At 43.2% G+C, this 23,453-nt stretch overlaps 1 protein-coding gene across 4 annotated transcripts in view; it reads left to right on the forward strand.

Annotated features, from left to right (window-relative positions):
• AATF (apoptosis antagonizing transcription factor) overlaps positions 1-23,453 on the forward strand; it is a 216,266-nt gene that overhangs the window by 87,396 nt on the left and 105,417 nt on the right. For all 4 annotated transcript variants that reach the window (XM_033921907.1, XM_033921909.1, XM_033921908.1 and 1 more), the window contains exons 9-10: positions 15,533-15,600; positions 21,556-21,636. In XM_033921907.1, coding sequence (XP_033777798.1) covers positions 15,533-15,600; positions 21,556-21,636 — 149 coding nt within the window. The remainder of the gene's footprint in view (positions 1-15,532; positions 15,601-21,555; positions 21,637-23,453) is intronic.

The following is a 23,453-nucleotide window of genomic DNA, read 5'->3' on the forward strand; positions in this document are numbered from 1 at the left end:
AACCGTGCACAGCAGAGAGGAACAGGACCAATTGCCACCATCTGGCAGCACAGCAAGGAATGGGTGCAAGTCTTGAAGCCCTGCAGATTCTTAAACATAGTGCTGAGAACTGTGACAATTTTAATCACTTACCAGTCCTTGGAAGCAGCATCCGACAGCTTATCTGAGTCTTGTAGGTCACATACCAACATCTGCTGAGCCACAAGGCAACTACAGTACTTAATTTTTTTCCTTTTTTGTAAATTCTCATATCTTTCAGTCAATTCATATTTTCCTCCCCTCACTCTCCCCCAGAATGTTTCTTGGGAGAGGCGATACGCCAAGATTACCTCTTCACTATCCGTTAGCAATCACAACCCTTCGCAAACATGATGCTTCACCTGATCTGCTGACCTGGTTAATTTCTTCTGCTGAATGGGGTTTGGCAGAGATGGAAGCCAAAGTCATTGCTGCCAACAGGGCTTGGAGAGAGTGACTGCATGTATTCTGTCGCCTTCCTATTAAGTTGGTTTCATGAAGTGCTGACTGAGAATTAACATTCAGAAACAGGGATAGTAAGTGACAGTGGATCAAGAAGCTTCATATATGGATCATTGTGGCTAACTAAATGTGTTTATATATGTTAACAGGTTGAAATATGTTGTTATGCAGTTAAATGCCCTTGAAGCAGGTAACTATTTTTTGACTTGTTTGATGAAGGGAAAGAAAAGACCTGGTGCAAAGAGAACCTGTGGCAGGGTGGAATTCATATCGGGGCATATCATCTCTGTCGTAAGCTTTATTTTCATTGCCCTGCATCATTGGACAGGAGGCAGTCCAATCGAAAGACAAGCTTCTGCTGCTTTGTTCTCTGACTTATCCCTACAGCTGCAGTATTGAGCTTAGTCTGTGTCCGGGTTTTAAAACATGAACACCAATCGTATGGGAAGGGTATCCCTGAAGTGTGCCAGTTCTGAAAAGTACATAAACATGTATCTACCAGAGTTTTGACTCAATGGGGTAGGAAGAGAAAAGGATGTGATCGTATTTCTTTATCAATATTCATTGAGACAGGAACCAGAAAAGCTGATAACTTGAATATGTACAACCAGCTCCTGGAAAAGAACCAATAAATCCCCAAAGCATTGTGTTTCTTGGCACTTAGACTGCTGGAGAGGTCTCCCAACAGCTGAGAGAACTGAAAGCCAGCTCAAGGATAAGGTGTTCCTCAGTGAAAATTCTCCCTCGACTTTTGCACATCAAGGATTAATACTAGAAGTGATTCTTACATCTTCTAGTTAATATGTAGACATTTCAGGACACACTGTATCACTCCTTACAGAATATATGGGCTTTGATGAGAGTTTTCTGTTTTGACTAATAAATTTAAGACCAGCGATGCCCAGCTAATGAAATGTTGCAGCTTGGAAAACATTTTAGTGTTCAGCAAATGAATTTATCATTCATTCTGAATCCCAAGTCTTAGTCTGACTTCGGAACACATGCATAATGCGAAACCGTGAACTAGAAAGCATAAAAACTAATCAAATCCTTAAAGACCAAAAGCATTGAAGCAGTACCAGGCTGAATCATTTCAGTGATAGCCTCTGGCTACAGCCACCTTCATTTTAGCAGCTAGAGTTGGCAGCATGTTTTTCCTAATTATTTTCAAAAGCAGAACCTAAATATTGGAGAATACATTTTTTTTTTTTTTTAAAGGGTCGAAGGGATGAGTTTTGTTTTGTTCGTTTTTCATCCTTTTCCGCATCTCATGCTTTGGTAATCACCATTGGACAATTTACCTCCAGCAAGAAGACTAAAGCCAGCACCCCTTCAGTTGAATGATGCTTATCCAACTTGTGCATCAGCTAGACAATGGGTGGCCAACTTATGGGTTGAATGTGGCTTGCCATTGAATTTTATGCAGCACCTGAGACCATGGAAGTGTGCACAGACAACAGTAACCAGAATTTTGGTAACTTTTAAATACCGTACTGTATTTCATAAATATTTTCAGGATAGCCACTCTAGCAGTTGATTTCTGTTGTTTCTGTTGTTTTTTTTACTTATTTATCATAGGTGGTCTATGGAGCTCTGTGCATTTCTATTCTGACAATATGTAATGTTGTAGCCAGCTAGGGATAGTACTGGCATTCATATGGTCCTCCATATCTAAAGGTTGCCCACCCTTGAACTAGATGCTGGTGTTGGGGAAGGGAGCTCGTGGTATACAAAATAAGATCAGTTTAAGTCCAAAAGATGAGATTCAATATTTTTCTCTTATTTTTTTTTTTAATCTTTCAAAGATAGTCATCAGTTGAGTTTAATTTGTTTGATTTACTTTATCACAGAATCCTAGTAAGCATCAGAATGGTTCAGAGTGTTGGTTTTGAAAAAGCTAACAAATCCCATTACAAAAATATGCAGTCCTATAGACCACTGTTCTTTAACCGCCGGTCCGCGGACCGCTGCCGGTCCGCAGAAAATTTCTGCCGGTCCGTGCAGGGCCGGCGAGATCTACAAATTAAATTTCCTGTCGGGCATCTGTTCCCCTTTCCCTTCCAGGGCCGGCGTTAGGATTGGCTGCGGTACTGCTACAAGCAGACGGCGAAAAGAAAGACAGAAGCCGCAGGACTTTTCCTCTTGCTTGCATCGCTATAGACTCTGCCGATCTTGATCCCGCCCCCCTCTGAAGTGACTTCCTGTTTTTGAGGGTCAGGATTGAGACCGGCAGAACTTGTAGCGAATAACAATGCAGGCAAGAAGAAAGGTCCCGCGGCTTCTGTCTTCATTCTAGCCATCTGATTTAATGGAACCACAATTGAAGGTAGGGTAGATTTTGTCTTTGTTATTGCTGCCAAGTTTAGCAGGATCAGAGTCGAAGGCAGGGCTGATAGCAATCGAGTGCTGGAAGAGTAGACCGGGGCCAGCAGCCAAGGGAGGAAATAAGAGATGCTGGATTATGAGGAGAGGGAAAAATGTGATATAGGTGTTGTGGGAAGGGGATTGTAGACCCAGAAGAGGGGATTGGTGTGACAGAAGGGAGATGGTGGATCCCCTTGGGGGAGGATAGTTATTGGAACTAGGTGGGAGTTGGAAAAATAGGGACACAAAGACAGATGCTGGACCTTGTAGGGGGTAGAGAGACATGGAAAATGCTGAACAGGAGGGTGGAGTATGAAGACAGAAGTAAGATGTTGGACATGGGTAGAAGGAGTAGGGAGACAGAGGGGATATGCTGGACATGGTGAAGGGGGAATAGGGAGACAAGGAGAAGATGCTGAATAAGGAATGGAGGGAGTGGGGTGATGGAAGGTATCTGCTGGATTAAGATGGGGAAAAGAGGGGAGGTACTGGAATACGTTCAATATAAAATCATAACTGAGGCTTGTGCGGATGGGATCAGATGGTTTGCGGGGACCGAGCTTGTGGAGACGGGGTGGAATTGTGTTTTTTAAATTTCAATCTTAGTAGTTTGCCGGTCCACAAAATAATTATTTTATTTCTGCTGGTCCACGGGTGTAAAAAGGTTGAAAAACACTGCTATAGACCACCTTCAAGTTATTTTTTTGTTGGATTTATTATCTGCTTTTTTCATGAAGAGATTCACCCTAAGCGGTTTACAATCTATTGAATAGTAATCGGGTACTTCTAAGCATTTTCCCTATCTGTTCCAGGGTTAGGTGACTTACCCAGGGTCTAAAGGAGCAGTGCTGGAATCGAACTTGCAACCTGACGGTGCTGGGGCAGCAGCTCTAACATCTAGGCCCTCTTCCTTAGTAGCCTGAGAACATATGATCCAGCCTTCGTTTTGAAATGGAATAGGAAAATGTAAATTAGTTTATTTAAAATCTTTAATTCTTTGTCTTCCATTTGAAGAGAAATTGAATGATTATCCTGCTCGCCCATCCTAGACTTACAGATGTTAGACCTCTCCATTACACATGCACCTTGAGCTTAGCCACTAAGAAGGTAATTTTATAAACTCTGCAGAGGTAAAAAGTATGCACACAATTTTCTCTGCTGGATTTTCTCAGCTGGATTTTCAAAGCAAAAGAATACACATTTTGTTTTGGCAATTAAGACGCACATTTTCAGGTTTAACTTATGAAAATACTTGAATGTGTGTTTAAATGCAAATTCCCCTTAGTTTCATCCCCGGTTAAGTTTATGAACAGACAAAGGGGCTCAAAAAAAAAAGGCTAAAAAGTGGCCTAAATCGGTACTTGGACGATCAAAAAGCCTGATCGTCCAAGTACCGATAACCAAAGCTGGTTTTAGACGTATCTAAAACCAGCTCAGGCTTTTCCTCTGCCTCTAAACGCATAGAGCAAAAAGAGGCGTTTTTAGAGGGGGGAAAAGGTGGCAGATGGGCTGACCTAGACATAGTCGTACAGCAGATATAACCAAAAGTTTAGACAGGTTGCCTAGTCGGCACTTATACGTTTTGACTTAGATCAAGTCAAAACAGGTGTAAGTGCTGAAAAAGGGGCCACTGAGCTGATCGTGCCTGCCCCTGCCCTGGATCGCTATGGTGGAAGGTGGGGGATCGCAGCAAGAGAGTCTGGCTATCTCTCCTGCCGCGATAGCGATCCGAAATGCCATGGTTGGCGGCACTTCGGGGTATCGTTATCATCTCTCCTGCTGTGATCGTTGCAGTGGTGGGGGTAGGCAGGTTGCCAGGGCCGTGGCAACCTGCCTACCCCCACCACTGCAACGATCACAGCAGGAGAGATGATAACGATACCCCGAAGTGCCGCCAACCATGGCATTTCGGATTGCTATCGCGGCAGGAGAGATAGCCAGACTCTCTTGCTGCGATCCCCCACCTTCCACCATAGCGATCCGGGCAGGAGGGAGCCCAACTCCTGCTGCCTGAAGACCGGAAACCCCCCCCCCCCCCCCAATGAAGATCGCAGCAGGAGGGAGCCCTGCCCGAAGACCGGATGACCCCCCCGATGAAGATAGAGGCAGGAGGGAGCCCAACACCTCCTGCCCGAAGACCCCCTACCCCCCCACTAAGATACGGGCAGGAGGGATCCCAGGCCCTTCTGCCCACAATGAACCCCCCCCATGACTGCCCACAAAATCCTCCCAACCGCTGACCCCATGACACCTCCCGTTGACCCTGCAACCCCCCCCCCCCCCGATACCCCCCTTACCTAATAGAAGTTGGCTGGATGGACGGGTCCCAAGCCCGTCCGCCCGGCAAGCCCGCCATCTGCAGAATGGCGGGCCTTAGGGCTTGATTGACCGAGGCGCCTAAAGCCCCATCCACAGGAGAGGCCTTAGGCACCTGGGCCAACCGGAATTGGGGGCCAGGGGCCGTTCGGTGGGGCGGTCGTGGGGGGGTTGTCAAGGGCAGGAGGACCTGGGATCCCTCCTGCTTGTATCTTAGTGGGGGTGGAGGGTAGGGGGGTCTCCGGGGCAGGAGGGGTTGGGCTTCCTCCTGTCCATATCGGATTGGGAGGTGGGGGACTGCGTGGGCAGGAGGGGTTGGTCTCCCTCCTGCCCGATCCGATCGGGGTGTGGGGGGCTGCGTGGGGGCAGATGGGGTTGGGCTCCCTCCAGCCTGATCTTTGGGGTGGGGGGAGTGGATCATGGCACGAGAGATTGGGCATCTCCCTGGCCGCGATAGTGATCACCCCCCCGGCCACGATGGCGATCGCCCACCCCCCTAAACCGTGGCACTTCAGGGGAGGATCGTGGCAGAGGAGATGCCTCATCTCCCCTGCCGCGATCCTCACCCCGAAGTGCCGCGGTTTGGGGAGATTGCCATCACAGCAAGGGAGATGAGCCATCTCTCCTGCCACGATCATTGCTGAGAGGGGGGGGGGTGTCTATGGATTCTGTAACCGGTGTTCTTTTTGGCGAACCGGTTTAGGCGAAGGTCTGGCTCATCCATCGCCTAAAAGCTCTTGTTTAGGCCTTTGAGATTTAGGCTTTTTTTTGGTTGATTATGTGTTGTAAGTTTAGACATAGTGGTGGTATGAGCTTATAAACAGCTGAACATAGAGGCAGGCCATTCTAAAAAAAAAACAACAACCTCATTTTGGATGTTTTATTTTTTTTTGAGAATGGACATTTTCCCTGCTTCTACTTTCAATGTTTAGGGCCTAGGCCAAAAGGGGACTTAGACTTTTTTTTATTATGCCCCTCTTAGTATTCATAAATGTACCTGTGTATTGGGCAGGCTTTTTTTATAAAAACCTATTTCTATGGCTAAACTACTGTTCTATTGATAGAAATACTATTTGAAAAATACTCTCTAATGCTGATGTTTTATGCTGATGGAAACTGCGCCTCTTTGAGGCTGTGAATATTGCACCTATAGCATTCAGGCCCTCAGCCAAGCTAAGAAATCAAAGTGGGTGTTCTACATGAGGATCAGCCAGGAGACCTACTTAATTGTTTTTACCTATTTTATTCAAAAGACAGGTTTATTAAACGGTAATGTTTACCACATATATCTACTATGAAATGTCAATGAAGGTGAGCAGCATTTTGCTTTAAAGTTCTGTCAGTTTTTCCTCTAAATATTATAAGGGATTCACTAGTACAATTTGGGTCATGTTGCCTTTGCTGACATACAATCAATGCAGTTTTCGTATATTCTCTGTCCCTAGCTGGATTACAATCTAAGCTTCTTTTTTTTGTACCTGAGGCAATGGAGGATCAAGTGACTTGCCCAGGGTCACAGTAAGAATGAAACCAAGCTCCCCAGGTTCTCAACCATTAGGCTACTCTTCAACTTCAATGTGAATTTTCCATAGTGCTGAAAGGTATGAGGCTGGAAATTACTAATCAATAATAATAAAACCCTTAATGCGCAAGCACACTTGAAACTCCATGCCTCCGCATGCGCAGTACACCACCGTTCCTTCTGAGAGCGAAGAACATAACATAAGAACATAAGAAGCGCCATCTCCGGAACAGACCCTAGGTCCATCAAGTCCAGCGATCCACACACGCGGAGGCCCCGCCAGGCATAGTTTTGGTCCCCATATCGCTCCAAGCTTCTCGTAAAGAGAAGTTCATCTAGCCTACCCCTACCCATGTCACTTCATGCCACTCATAAGGAGATGTACATCTAACTTACCCTTAAATCCTAGAATGGTGGATTCCGCAATTACCTCTTCTGGGAGAGCATTCCAGGTGTCCACCACTCGTTGCGTGAAGCAGAACTTCCTGATATTTGTCTTGAACTTGTCCCCCCTTAGCTTCAGCCCATGTCCTCTTGTCCGTGCCACATTGGACATTGTAAATAACGTTTTTTCCTGCTCTATTTTGTCGATTCCTTTCAGTATTTTGAATGTCTCGATCATATCCCCTCATAGTCTCCTTTTCTCAAGGGAGAACAACCCCAGTCTCTTAAGTCTTTCCTTGTAATCCAGGTTCTCCATACCTTTCACCAGCTTTGTTGCTCGTCTCTGCACCCTCTCTAGCAATATGATATCCTTCTTTAGGTATGGAGACCAATGCTGGACGCAGTATTCCAAGTGTGGTGTGACCATCGCTCTATAAAGTGGCATTATGACTTTCTCCGATCTACTCGTGATTCCCTTCTTTATCATGCCTAGCATTCTATTCGCGTTCTTTGCTGCCGCCGCACATTGCACCGACGGCTTCAGTGTCCTATCGATTAATACTCCCAGGTCCTTTTCCTGTTCAGATTTTCCCAGAGTTGCACCTGACATACTATACTTGTGTTCCTTATTTTTTCTGCCTAAGTGCATCACTTTGCATTTTTCCACATTAAACTTCATCTGCCATTTATCTGCCCAATTCTCCAATCGGCTCAAGTCACTCTGGAGTTCTTCACTGTCCTTCTGCGATTTGATGGCCCGGCATAGCTTTGTGTCATCTGCAAACTTGATGATCTCACTGGATGTTCCATCCTCTAGGTCATTGATGAAGATATTAAATAAATGGGCCCAAGTACCAAGCCCTGGGGCACACCGCTAGTCACATTTTCCCAGTCAGAGAACTTCCCATTTATGCCCACTCTCTGCCTTCTGTTCTCCAGCCATTTGCCTATCCATCTTAGTATATTTCCTTCTATTCCATGGCCCTGCAGTTTCCTGAGGAGTCTTACATGTGGAACTTTGTCGAACGCTTTCTGAAAATCCAAGTTTGACTGTCTGGAAGGAGAATCGGTGAAAAGAGACGGTCATATTTTGAGGGAACAGACCGCCTCCGTTTGGGAGTGACAGAGGGGGTCAGAACGGTCCAGGAGCAGAGGCGAACGAGACTGGCCCGGTGAGAGCGAAGTTGACAGAAATCTCACAGTTTGAGTGAGAGCTCGGGGGTGAGAGAATCCTGGTGTGAAGGAGCGGAGCAACAGAGGGGGGTCGGAGCGGGCATTGTGACTGGGTTTGCTTGCCTGGAAGCCAAGGAGCTGGAGGTAAAAGGGAGGAGAGCTGCGATCAGACATCTTGCCTGCATCTTGGGGATGCATCCTATCTACCTCTGCAATTGCCCCAGCTGGAAAACGCAAAAAAGCTGAATCCTCCCTCCCAACCGACTGGAAAGGAAATGAAATCCTTGCAGAGCAGGGGAGACAGACAGACAGAGAGAAAGAAAGAAAGAAAGAGAGAAAGAAACACCTCAGCACTCCATTGTGCTAAAAGTCTACACATCTATTCTAGCACCTGTTAATGCAACGTGCTTAAACATTAGTACTATTAATAATAATTTTTATAGCACTACTAGGTATACGCAGCACTGTATACATTATATGCAGATACTAGGAGTTGGCTGACTAGACTTCAGGTACCTAAAGGCTCTTCATACCTCTAAACTGGCCACTGTTGATCCTAATGAAAAATACGAGCTGTTTGCTGACCAGCCCTTCATTTCAGCACCATGGATAGTGCACAGTTTCAGTAAATAAGGACTGAGTGGATCAGTCTGAGTAGGAACTAGGAACTAAAGTTTTTCATATCAGAAAAACGAGAGCAACTTATTATGGGCTGAAAATATATTGGCTTGGACAAAAATTTTGACCTATTTGGGATGCAAATAGAAAATACTAAAATATACATTCTTGCAAAGTTGTAATAAAATATTCCAAGATAATTTTAATGCAGATTAGTTAATATTTCATTAATTTTAAATTAGGCAGTCAATAAGAATGATTCTCTTGAAATACTCGGAACTCGTACTGAAATCAAAAGGTGACTATTACAGTAATACAGTGAAATATGTTCAGGTTTGACATCTATTCAGATGGGGTCAAAGAAGAATCTTCCATCCATATAGTACTTTACATTGTAGGGTCTAGTCTCTGTAAGCCCCACAATGAAAAGTGTGAGTTTGACCACTCTGATTTTCTTTGCTTTTCTTCAGATGCAAATGAAGCTGTCAGTCTTGAATATAAGACCAATAACAGAACACCTCCCCCTTCCCTTAAGACAAGATGCCATGATTAATCTCAAAATACAGAGCACATCAACACAGGCTACAGCTGTATTTCAATACTGAGAGTACGTTTTTTCATTTTTTTCCCTTTTATTCTACCTACCACTTGGCTTTAGACAAACATCTTTGATCAGAAACAGAGAACATGATTTTGCTTAGCCTTGGGGGCAGCTGTTTACTGAGCGGCATTGGTGTTACATGGGTTTTTCCATGTCGCATGTCTTTGTAACACTGGATTTGGGTCTTGTACGTAGCTGCCAGAAATGACTGTGATGAAGTAGGAGAGATAAGCTGATAGATTGGCTGCCAGGAAGATGTTGGGAATCAATCAGATAAACGGGGCAGAGGAGTAGTTTGCTGTTTCCTAGTGATAATAAACCATTGGCCCCCTGCTCTCAAATTTTTTTTTTTTTTTTTAGACTTAAGGGTTGAAGAAGTCTCAGAGTAAGCAAACAAAAACATCATTTAGTTGCTGCAGGGTCATCTTTTGGCTCTGGTTTGCATGTTTTCCTCAGAAAAGCAAAAATGTCACCTATTAGTGCAATAGTCAAAGGGTTGTGGTTTTAGTGCTGGGTCCCCTTTATTTTTTAAAATTAATTTTTAGAGGTCTTTTATTGAATAAAAACTAGCAAAAATAAAATAAGTGCCGAAACAGAAGCAATAAAGCTAATGACCACAACAGAACAATAACACAGGTATCGGAACCGATACCTCAATTTTTGTATAGTAGAATATAGAGAGACCCCCCCCCCCCCTCTAAAGCTATGAACAGGTACATGTGGGAGCTATAGAATCAATTATAGAAAGAGCCCAAAAAGGGGGTGGGATAAGAGCAGAGCATAAGAACAGTGATCCCAAGCATGTTTTCCACAGTACCCTCCCACTTACTACTACTACTACTACTATTAATTATTTCTATACTGCTACCAGATGCATGCAGCACTACACAGAGTCAGAAAGAATAATTAAACAGTCCCTGCTCGAAAGAGCTTATAATCTAAACAGGCATTACAGAAAAACAGGATGCCATGGATACAGTTAAGAGGAACGGTTAAACAGTGGGCTAGGTTAGAGGGCTGAGGAGCAGGGTTAAGGATTGAAAGCTATATTAAAAAGGTGGATTTTCAGTCTGCTTTTGAACAAGGGAAGGGGCTTGATGGACAAACTTGGTTAATTTATTCCAGGCATAGGGGGCAGCAAGATGAAAGGAACAAAGTCTGGAATTGACAGTGGAGGAGAAGGGTAGCGCTAAGAGTGACTTATCTGAGGAACGGAGTTCTCTGGGAAGTGTATAAGGAAAGAGAGGAGAGATATTGAAGGGCAGCAGAGTGAATACACTTGTAGGTCAGCAATAAGATCTTGAACTGTATGCGATGGCGGATAGGGAGCCAGTGAAGTGACTTAAGGAGAGAAGTGACATGAGCGTAGCAAGGTTGGTAGAAGATGAGTCGCGTAGCAGTTTTGCTCAAATTGCAAGGGGGAGAGGCGACACTGAGGGATACCAGTTAGGAATAGATTGCACTTAGTCTTTTAATGTTGAGTACCGTATTTTCACGTAGATAACGCGCACCCATGTAAAACGCGCACACGGGTATAGCGCGCGGGGAACACAAATTTATGTAAAGAAATTTTTATATACTGCGCACACGGGTATACCGCGCATGCTGCCCCAACTCTCCGTTCGCTGCTCCAACTCTCCTCTGGCTGCCCCAACTCTCCTTTCAACCGCCCCGACTTTCCGTTCGCTGCCCCAACTCTCCGTTCGCTGCCCCGACTCTCCTATGGCTGCCCCGACTCTCCTTTCACCCGCCCCGACTTTCCGTTCGCTGCCCCGACTCTCCTTTCGCCCGCCCTGCCCTGCTCCCAGCTCTGTAAGCATGCGCAATGGTCTGCGCATGCTTGCTGCTCAGTTTTCTGCGCCAGGTTGTGGGGGCGTGCTTTTGACCTGTTACCAAGGCGGTTTTTCTGGCGGTGTGCTTTTCACCACGTGGCTGTGGCCCCCCTCTATCTGGCCTTGTAATTTGCCCAGTGAATACTATTTTGACTATACAACAGCATCTCAGCCTTTGGGTAAGCCTATAAAAGATTGATGCTGCATGTAGAGCCCACATTTTAATTTGATCTCTTCAGATTGGTATTCTGCATTTATCTACCTGGTAGTAGAGTTTATCAATTAAATTTAAATTTACCGCCATAATGGCAGGAATGAGACGAAAGTCATATACAGCGGACTTTAAGCTTCAAGTCATTGCGAAAGCTGAAGAAATAGGCAACCGGGCCGCAGCGAGAGAGTTCGATGTTGGAGAAACATCGGTGCGTGAATGGAGAAAAGATAAGAGGGAACTGGAGAAATGCAATCCGCGAAAACGGGCACGTCGTGGGGCCAAACCAAAATGGCCTCAGTTGGAGGATGACTTGAAGCAGTGGATTCTGGCGAGAAGGGAGCAAAATCAATCAGTCTCTACTGTTGCGATTCAGATGAAGGCAAAACTACTTGCCAATGGAAGAGGAATACCCGACTTCAAAGCTGGCTTCACATGGATCTCAAAATTTATGAAAAGGAACGGACTATCAGTTAGAATGAGAACAACTGTTGGCCAGTGACTTCCGGATGACTGGCAGCAAAAATTGATTGATTTCCGTGACTTTGTCGCCAAAGAAATATCTGAACTTGGCATCACTGCAAAGGACGTCATCAACATGGATGAAATTCCAATGGCATTTTCCCCCATTACTATATGTGAATAGTGTGGTTTGTTTTAAAATTTTTTATCATAAGCCATAGCCAGATACACGTGCCTGAGATGATCTTTTCACAGTACTGGCACCCCTGGACCAGCATTAAAAGCTGGTACTTTTTTTTGAGAATCATCCAGCGATGATAACAAATGGTCTGGAGTGCTCGTATTAATAACCTCATTTGCATGGCAGAATCGGAGGCTGCTGGAAAGTATGGAAAGACTACGGTGAGCCTTTCTTAGAATCGGCAGGTAAAATACTTGGACGCTAAACTGGCTAGATCCAATTTAGCGACCATCATTAAATGCAAGGTACGTTTTGAGAATCTGGCCCTTGGTGACAAGACTGAGTAATCACAGGATCTGTTACTGACCAAGGTCTTGAGGGGTAGGTCTTCTCAGAGACTTATTCCCTCTTCTCCAGCAGGTGTTGCTCCATTTTTCCGCTATTAAAACTCAAGCATATCACATCCTTAACATCACGGGATGTGAAATTTTATGTTGTATGATGTTCTAAGAAGAGTCCAGAAGTCCTACTCTTCCCCTACAACACTCAATTCCTTGCTGCTCTTCTGTGTCTCATTCGGTCAAGTAGTACATGATTAAAGTGCAGAGCTGTGTTTTTGTTGGCATGACACCGTAGGTAAATAACAAGGGTCTGATATGACATTAATGATTGAGTTATAGAGGACTATTTTATGTGCTCATTTTATGCTACCATTTAAAATAACAATATTTGTGAAAAGGGCTGTGCTTGTAAGCTCTTGTTTCTAGCACCCCTCTGGGAACATCTGTCACTTGCATCCCTTATGACAGATTTCCACCTTATAATTGTTCTGCTGTCTTTGTGGTAATTGTTGTAGAGATTATAGGAGCTGCTTTTAATTCTCTGATCTGCTCGTCATGTGTATCCATGCTGTACATGTATGTAAAAGGAAAACCGATGTCATTAAGTTGCAGCCTAGCCTATGCCACAGATGTCAAACTCAAGGCCCGCCTGGCCGTTTTATTAACATAGTAACATAGTAGATGACGGCAGATAAAGACCCGGATGGTCCATCCAGTCTGCCCAACCTGATTCAATTTAAATTTTTTTTTTTTTTTTAAATTTTTTCTTCTTAGCTATTTCTGGGCAAGAATCCAAAGCTTTACCCGGTACTGTGCTTGGGTTCCAACTGCCGAAATCTCTGTTAAGACTTACTCCAGCCCATCTACACCCTCCCAGTCATTGAAGCCCTCCCCTGCCCATCCTCCTCCAAACGGCCATACACAGACGCAGACCATACAAGTCTGCCCAGTAACTGGCCTAGTTCAATCTTTAATATTATTTTCTGATTCTAAATCTTCTGTGTTCATCCCATGCTTCTTTGAACTCAGTCACAGTTTTACTCTCCACCACCTCTCTCGGGAGCGCATTCCAGGTATCCACCACCCTCTCCGTAAAGTAGAATTTCCTAACATTGCCCCTGAATCTACCACCCCTCAACCTCAAATTATGTCCTCTGGTTTTACCATTTTCCTTTCTCTGGAAAAGATTTTGTTCTACGTTAATACCCTTTAAGTATTTGAACGTCTGAATCATATCTCCACTGTCTCTCCTTTCCTCTAGGGTATACATATTCAGGGCTTCCAGTCTCTCCTCATACGTCTTCTGGCGCAAGCCTCCTATCATTTTCGTCGCCCTCCTCTGGATCGCCTCAAGTCTTCTTACGTCTTTCGCCAGATACCGTCTCCAAAACTGAACACAATACTCCAAGTGGGGCCTCACCAATGACCTGTACAGGGGCATCAACACCTTCTTCCTTCTACTTTTATGCAGCCTGCGGTGCGATGTGGTGTTTTCATTGCCGCCCCCGGTGTTATCTTCTGGCCGTCTCCCTTCTCCACACTGCTGCAGTGCGCACAAAGCTGCAAGCGGTGGCTCCTATGCGTGTCCTGCGCCTGAACTGGAAGTCTTCTCTCTGATGTCGTAACATCAGAGGAAATGTTTCCGGGTGAGGCGTGGGAAGTGTGAGGAGCTGCCGCTCACAGCTTTGTGCACACTGCGGCAGAGAGGAGGAGGGAGCCAGCCAGAAGATAACACCGGAGGCGACAATGAAAATGCCACATCACACTGCGGGCTGTATAAAATGGTCAGGCGGGAGCCGGCCAGAAGGTAAGATACCTACTGGAGGGAGGCACCTAGTTGAGGCATAGCATAGAGCAGGGGTGTCAAAGTCCCTCCTCGAGGGCCGTATTCCAGTCGGGTTTTCAGGATTTCCCCAATGAATATGCATTGAAAGCAGTGCATGCACATAGATCTCATGCATATTCATTGGGGAAATCCTGAAAACCCAACTGGATTCCGGCCCTCAAGGACCGACTTTGACACCTGTGGCATAGAGGGAGGAAAACAACAAAGGGAGGGGGAATGATTTTATTTTCAATTTAGTGATTGAATTGTGTCAATTTTGAGAATTTTCATCTGCTGTCTATATTTTGTAGTGTTCAGGAAAAAATGCATTTGTTTCTTTTTCTCTGGGGTTATACTGCATGCAGAGTCTTGAATCTTAGGGTTTGGTTTGTATATATTAGTACTTTTAGTTTGTGGTCCTGTATTTGCAAAGGTGCTATCTGTGTTCTGGTAGGAATGAATGTTGAGAAGCATACAGTGTGCTTTGTGTAGTTTAATTTTGTGGTTAACCATTATGTGTTGTTAATAAGATTATATTGTGTGTATATATGAAAAATGAATGGAAAAAATGTTTTTACAATTAGTACTATTATGGGGGTGGGATCTGGCCCAAGACTTAGCCTATGATTTGCATTTCGGCCCCTTACTGTGACTGAGTTTGACACCCCTGGCCTATGCATTAGTCAAATTCTGCCATCTCACATGCTAACTTTAATTTTTGAAGCATCTAATTTAAGAGCTTGGGACACTATCTTTTGCTTAGAGGCCCTTTTACTGAAGCTTATGTGCTCTAATGAACTTTAGCGTGCAGTAAGTGCCACATGGATCATATGTATAAAATAGGATGCACAGCATTTAACATGCATTAAGATCTGTTAGTATGTGCTAAGCTTTAGTAAAAAGGCCCCTTAATGTTTGCAATTGCTGCTTCTGCTTTATGTGCTAGCACATACCCATCTTTCTACGAATTTTACCAAACTGTTTTAGCAGAATGTTTTGTAAATTACAGGGGCAATTGAACACATATTGACTTAGATGTCTGCAGTCTTTTCTCCACAATGCATCCAAAATGGGCCTTATACTATTTAAATAGTGCTTCGCTTTAATTCTGGTGCCCATGGAGATAATGAATAAATTCTTGCTCTCATTCTGATTTTTTTTATTCCCCTGATTTGCATTTTTGTAGCCCTGAGTTTGCTCACTCTCCTGTTCTTTTTTTCAGCTGCTTCGAGAACTCATAGAGCGTAAAACCAGTGCTGTAGACCCAAATGACCAGGTGGCAATGGGCAGGTAAGTGGTGTTTGTAGTAAGAACTCTGTTCTGGTTCATTCTGTCTAGAAATGTGTTTGTTTTTTCTTTAATTCTGCAAAAAAGAAAAATAGAGGCTCTGAAGTCAAGTACAATTAGTCATTGGGATTGGATAAACGAATTCTACCTAGACCCTCGCTGTCTTCCTCTTTGCATCAGGAATTTGTTTTAAAATACCTTGCTGATTCTAGATTTGTCTCCAGCTTCTATATCCTCTTTTTACTAGGAAGAGTGATCTTCAAAAGCCATTTATGCTGTTAAATGGGTAGTTATCTATGCGAATCAGCTGTCTAAAAATTGTACTCCCTCTGTGTGGGTGAGAGTATTTGAGTTGTTCCATAATTTTTGTTCTTTGGTTCACATTGAGCAGCAGTATGTCTGAGAAAAGGGTTAGAGCAGTGGTCTCAAACTCAAATCCTTTGGAGGGCCGCATTTTGGAGCTGTAGGTACTTGGAGGCCTCAGAAAAAATAGTTAATGTCTTACTAAAGAAATTACAATTTTGCATGAGATAAAACTCTTTATAGTTTATAAATCTTTCCTTTTGGCTAAGTCTTAATAATAATATTGTAATTTATAGCTAAAGAGACTGTTTTATTTTACTTTTGTGATTATGATAAACATACTGAGAGCCTCAAAATAGTACCTGGTGGACCGCATGTGGTCCCCAGGTCGCGAGTTTGAGACCACTGGGTTAGAGCATTGAATGCTACTGTGCAGGTAATTTTACTTTTTTTTTTTTTTTTTTCAAAACTTTGCATGTTTGAATAGCAAAAAGTATTCACTAAAAAGGCAGGCATAGATGTTTTTGAATACTTTTTTCTTGATTAAAAAAAAAAAAAAAATTTCCAGATATTGAGGAAAAAAAATTTTTTAATCACTTAAGCGTCCTTTTACTAAGATAGGCTAGTGGATTTAGTGCACGATAATGAATTAGGGCATAATTCTCTTTTGGACGCCGATATCGGCGACTGCCTAAGAAGTGGCTGTCGATTGCATGTCATTCACATGTTGGTGTACAAAAGAGAATCGCGTCTATAGTCCCGGTGAGCCGCCCAAAAGGTAGGCCAGCATTTTGTAGGCCTACATTTAAGGCATCTGTCTTGCATTCATATTTTAGGCCTCTGAAGTGCATCTACCGAGATATGCAGTGCATCTACGTAGATGTATAGTGACACTTAAGCCTGCCCAAGGCCACTTCCGGGTGAAGCCATGCCCTTGCCCCAACTTGGACATGCTTAAGCGTCACTATACATCTACGTAGATGCACTGCATATCTCGGTAGATGAACTTCAGAGGCCTAAAATATGAATGTCCTCCCTCGGAGAGTTGTTGTTTGGTTTTTTGTGTTTTGTTTTTTTAAACATGTGTCCTGATTGGCTTCCAGACAGTGATAGGACACCTACTGCTGCCTGCCACGTTTTCGAGAATCACGCCCTTAGTGTGCCTGTAGCCCATAAGTATTCAATGGGCTGTGTGGCATTTAGCACACTAAACCCCCTTGAAGAAGCCACGTTAGCGTTTTTTTATCACCAACCGTGATGGTAAAAGCTTTGACGCTCATAGAATTCCTATGAGCAATGGAACTTTTACCGCTGCAGTCGGCGATAAATAAAAACACTAACGCAGCTTCATAAAAGGGGGGTGGGGGGTAAATCTGTTAATGCACCTTAGTAAAAGACAGCTTTATATATGTCATCAATATGACATAAAAAATTATTTTAAGTATTCCCTATCACCTGTCTGAGCTGGGGGGTGGGGGGGTTTGGGGGGTTGGGGGGGGGTGTTGGGAGGGGACTGCTTTTGGGGGGGTATAGGGGGGTGGGGTGTTTTGTAACCTGAGAGGACATAAGAGTCCAGTCCTCTTGGGGAGGGGAGCCCTGTTTTTTATGTATGACTTTGCTTGCTGTTTGTACCTGTTGTGGTTTGTTGCTTAATAAAAAACAGATTTCACCTAAAAAAATTATTTTAAAAATGTGGAGCTGTGACATCTTAGTTGGTAGGTCATACAGAAGAATTCTTTTTAAAGGGATTAAAGTCATGGCAGATGAAGTGTATGAAGCTATCGGGGGACTATATTGAAAAATGAAAATTTATTGAAAACTCATTTCTTTCCTACTGAATTAGAAAATTATTGAACACTCCTTATATGTGGATATGTTATACACAAAGGCCTCTAGTGGTCACTTCATAATGCATATTGATAATGTGATTCTCTGTACTTTTAACATTTGCCCATTTGAGTTTTGACTTTACGAGGTAGTTCTTAAAACGTAAGCTGAATTATGGTTGAAACATGTCTTCAGCTTAGTGATTTGTGGGGGAAATTTTTCAATTTTAACATTTCTAGTATTATTCTAAGCATCAATGTTGATATTGAATGGTCGGCACCATTTTTTGGTTTTGGTCTTTCTTTTATAAAATTGTTAAGGGTATATGCAAATAAATGTACACACACACAATGCCATTTTACACATACTTTTACAATGATGAACAAAGTTAGTTGCAGGGTTAGGGCTAGGCTCAGGCTGACACCTGTCTCCAGAGTCTGCCACCCCAGTACTCTGAGCCTGGCCATTAAATATCAGTGTTATGTGATGGCTGTGGGGCTGTAAATGCTGCCTCAGTAACACCGCCAATTTCTGCCATCCAATGAGAGCAGGAGCTGGGCTCTAGAATCAAACACAAATCTATATGCCGCTACTGAGCAATCCCACCATCCCCATGAATACTGCTTTTAGTAAAATAATAGCCTTTGGTTCAGCTGGGTTGGGGTTTGCAGTAGAAACCACCTTCCCTGCTCTTGTGCTTATAGTCTGGGTTTTATCTGGCTTTCCAATAAACTAGATCATAGTAATTAAGATTATATTAAGATTGCAATAATTGGATTTTCTTAGATGTGTCTCCGATGTGAGATAATCATTGTTTTTAAATTGGAGAAACACAACTAGATAAAGAAAAAGCAACTTTGTTTTTAGTGTTACTTGGCACAAAAAATTATTTGAAGGGGCCTGTTTTTAAATAGAAGAATGAAGTCTGAGTGTGTGTAAAATATACACACATTACATATGTAGTATGGACACACATGTAGTATGGACACACAAAAAATTTACATATTACATATGTAATATGTAATTATTTTTAACAAAAGATAAATTTTTCAGAATCTGAACCTTCAGACCATCAGAGGACCAAACAGCAATAAACTATAATCTCAAGTATGCAAGCATTAAATAGCTTGGTGCTTTCTTTTCTAAGATATGGATTTGCAGCATAGTCTTGAGGATGTTATACATCTGTTCACAAAAACTCACTCTTGGGTAGTAGTGCTGCCCGATTCGCCAATTCACTTCGGTGAATTGATTTATTTCCTTAAAAAATCGGACTTACAGATTCAGTGAATCCTGAACCTCCTAAAGTAGCAGCAGCGGTGAATAGGCTGCTCCTGGCCTGCCCACTGCGGCCTTCCCTCTGTCACATCACTGATGACATGGCAGAAGGAAGCCCTGGCACAGAGGGAGGGAAGGAGTGAAAGGAACTTCAGGAAGGAGGTAAGCGATAGGAAAGTTGGTGGCATAGGGAGAGAAAAGGGAGACATGCATGGAGAGGGGAGAGGCTGAAATTGCACATAAAGGAGGGGAGGAAGGGAGAGATGGTTCATGGAGGGGTTTAGAGAGATTTGACATAGGACACAAGGAAGGGAGAGAAAGAGGTGTTAGACATGGGGATAGATGAGAGGGAGAGATACATAGGAGGTGGAAGGGGAGAAGGAGGGAGATGTTGGATCTAGGAGCAGAATGGAGTGATGGAGAGATGTGTGGGAAGAGAGTGGGAGAAATGCTTGGCCATGGGGGAGAGTGTAACAAGGAAAAGATAGGGAGATGTCAGACTACGAGGGTGGGGAGGAGATGCTGGGCTATAAGGGTGGAGGAAGGAAGATGCTGAGAATGGTAGAACCCTGAAGGGTAGGAGAGGGTGGCAAGAAACAGATGATAGGTATAACAGAGGGTAGAAATATTGTAATGGAGGTACATTGAAGATGAAAGGGAATGGATGGGTGGCTGAAAAGTGAAAGAGGAGAAGTGTATGAAAGAGACAGTAAAGAGCTAAAAAGGAATTAGTCAAACCTCGGTTTGCGAGTAATGTGTTTTGCAAGACGAGCAAAACATTCTCGCAAATTGTGCCTCGCAAACTGAACATTGACTCGATTTGCCGCCCCCGCACGCCAAAACACAATCCCTTACCCCGATCTGTCACTGGCACCAACGCACAGGACGTGCCGGTGTCCGAAGACCCTGCCTCTTGCCTGGGCTGGGCCTTGAGCATCTACGCATGCTCAAGGCCTTCTGGCTCCTGCCAGAATCTCGGAGAGAGCGAGAACCAGAAGGCCTTGAGCATGCACAGATGATCAAGGCCCAGCCCAGGCAAGAGGCAGGATCTTCGGGCACCAGCATGTCCTGTGCGTTGGTGCTGGTGCCGGTGCCAGATCAGGGTAAGGGATTGTGGTTGGGTGGGTGGCCTCGGGGGGGGGGGGGGTGGAAACAAATTAAGCAAGTTTCCCTTACTTCCAATGGGGAAACTCGCTTTGATATACAAGCAATTTGGTTTACAAGCATGCTTCTGGAACGAATTATGCTCGTAAACCAAGGTTCCACTGTATTAATATGTCTGAGACAAGTGTAGTGAGGGAATAGAGTGGAGAGAGTAGAAAATCCAAATGGATAGCAGCCACTTAAAGGAGAACTAGCAGACTGGAAAGCAGAAAAAAGAAACTGGAACCACCATGATGGAAAAATTAAAACATCCAGTTAAAAAGGTAGAAGAAAAATATTTTACAGTATTTTAAATGTTTTTAAATGGAATATGGATAATAATTAACCAAAATATTGTTTACATTTTGACAAATTTGCAGAATTTGCTAATTTAGAATTTCTTTGCAGAGAATTCTGCCAGGAGTAAACAAAGAAGTAGAAAGGAGTGAGAGGGAGAATGGTGGAGGGGAAGGGGAGATGGTGCATAGGGAGAGAGAAAAAAATGTTGCACATGATAATGGAGGGGAGGAAGGGAAAGATACTGCATGGAGGAGAATAGAGAGTTTTGACCCAGTGCACAAGGCAGGGAGAGAGAGAGATGGTAGACAGTGGGAAAGAAACAGAAATGTTGGCTATGGCAGTGGAAGGGAGGTACAGAGACGAAAGATGAATGGTGAGCACGGGAAAAGAAGAAAATGTTAAATGGGAAGGAGACCCTGGTAGCGAGTTAACTGAAGACAAACAGAAACCAGAGCCAGGGACCAACATGATTTGAATAACAAGATGACCAGACAACAAAAGGTAGTTATTTTCTATGTGGTAATTATAATATATCAAATTTGAAATGTGTATCCTTCTAGAGCTAGTGTTAGTGAGCATGAGCTAGGACCTAACAGAGAGAAGAAACATCTTTCTTTTTTGTTTTGTTTACACCACAGCACCAGCATGGGATTGGAGAGGGCAAAAGGGTGAAGATGTTACAAAAATAAACCTGCCAGGCCGTTTAAAAATAAAGACCCGATTGGGCAGGAAAAGTGAATCGAATCGAAAAATCAATTAAATAGGCCAAATCGAATCAAAATTTTTTTCCCTGAATCGGGCAGCACTACTGGGTAGAGCTGAGCCCACTGAGTCAGGAGTACCTGTGATTCAAATCTTCTGGTTACCTCACATTAAGCATTTGTTGTAAACATTTTTCCCCATAGATAGAAAAGGGGAGAAAACCTTTTAGTTTGTCAACTCTTATCATACATCAGCTTGACATAGAAGACTTTTACTTGAACATCCCCTGCCCTTTGCAACTTTGAATAGGGTCCAGGAATGTCAAACCTCAGCAAAACTTTTTCTTAAGCTATCTGTTGATTTTCTTGGCCCAACTGTATATGAGCATGGTTTTTGGGATTCCAGACAGTGGTTGGCAATCCAGAAGTTACGAAGCAAATTGAAGAAGAAAGTTGACACAAAAGCAAGCAAAGGAAGGAAAGTGCGGTGAGTATGTTCTGGATGTTTTGGGGGGTTTTTTGAGGGGGGGGGGGGGTTCTTTCTTTCTTTCTTTTTTTTTTTTAACATAAGTAGTCCAAGCAGCAAAATATCAGGTTTTGAAGTTTATATTTATACTTTTTGATTCCTGGTGTTCTTAGAACATAAGATTTGCCACTGCTGGGTCAGACCAGTGGTCCATCATACCCAGCAGTCTGCTCATGCAAGCGGCCCTTAGGTCAAAGACCAGTGCCCTGTTTGAGTCTAGCCTTACTTATCCAACCTTATCTTGAATCCCTGAAGGGTGCTTTCCCCTATAACAGCCTCCGGGAGAGCGTTCTGTTACATATGGCCATCTCTCAAAGGCATGGTGTCAGCATCCTGTTGACCACTGGTGGCAATGGTTCTGTGGAATTTGACAGTTGCAGGAGATATTCAGTTACCATCCCACCTCCAGTTTCTTTGCATGGCCCAGGAAAGTTGCTCCATTGTCCCTTGCTCCTGTTTAACTAGCTGAAGAAAGAATAAAATGTTTGTTCGTGCTCTTTTCCTGGAAAGTACACCCCAAAGGCAGCTGCATGAAAATGAAATTGTAAAGTGCATCAGTCTCCTGTCTGGAAGAGAGATGTCGCATTACTGTAAAAGTATCATTGTAATTTGGTGTGTTTCTATTCTTGGCGTGGGTGGTGATGGTGGTCAGTTACAACAGAGATCAAGCAGTGAATGGTGTCTAGTGTATTTATTAAGCTTGGGAAAATGCTTGAAATATTGCAATAAAACCATTCCCGGTCTAGCTAAGCACTTGTGAAGACTGGACGTTTTAAGTATTGGCAACCTTGGGTTTTGCTATTGCATTTTATGCATAAGATAAGCTGTTTTATGGGAGAAATAAATAGTCCTGTTTTATAAGGTTCTGGAGCTACTGTTTTTTTTGAGCCTTCTTTCTTTTTTCTAAGGAAGTAAAGATTGTGGAGTTTAGACCCTCCACTATGTAAAGGGGCACCACTTGTGCAGAAAAGCACAAAACTATGCCGTACTTTCCTTTCTGTAACGGATTAATCACAAATTTTTAGTTTTGATGGCATCTGTTGGGAAATCAGTGGAGTCAGACTGGGCCATTCCGTACATCGTAACTGATTGTCACGAGATCATTAATTCAGAGAGGAATGAATTACTTTGTTAGCCACCCAAAAAATGTATTTTTTCGCTATTGGTATTCTTTTCTGATAGAATTGCATTTATGAGATGCAGTCATGATTTAGTCAGACCTGTTGATAACATCAAATGACTGAGTCAGTCCTAAAGCTTTGTGGAAATGTGATTCACCTTTGTATGGGGGAGTGAGGATAGAGGTGAGGGACAGCCTATTTGCAGTGGCATCTGGGTTAGAGAGTTACTTGCGAACAGAAATCAAACCCGCCCCCGCTGGAATCAAATCTGTCCCTCTCCATCCCTGCTGGAATTGAATCAGTCCGTCTTGCTGGAATCCCTGCCCATCCCCATAAACTTCAGAAATATTTATTTAAAAATTTCTAACCTGCTTAATCCTAAGCGGTTTACAAAATACAAATATAACCATAATTTGACATACATTGTGCTGTATTTGTTTTAAATTTTGTATCTAAAATTTATCTCAACCAGTACTAAAAGTAGTTATTTCATTTAATTATGCTTCTGAATTAGAGGCTCTGGTAGAGACCAATTTCCAAATAATCAAAAACTATTTGAAAATATTAATTGGAAAGAATACATATTCTGTATATAAGTCTTTGCCAAAGCCTCTAATGTAAATATAGTAACATAGTTAATGACAGCAGATAAAGACC

Source organism: Geotrypetes seraphini, chromosome 15 (assembly GCF_902459505.1).
Source record: "Geotrypetes seraphini chromosome 15, aGeoSer1.1, whole genome shotgun sequence".
Taxonomy (NCBI): domain Eukaryota; kingdom Metazoa; phylum Chordata; class Amphibia; order Gymnophiona; family Dermophiidae; genus Geotrypetes; species Geotrypetes seraphini.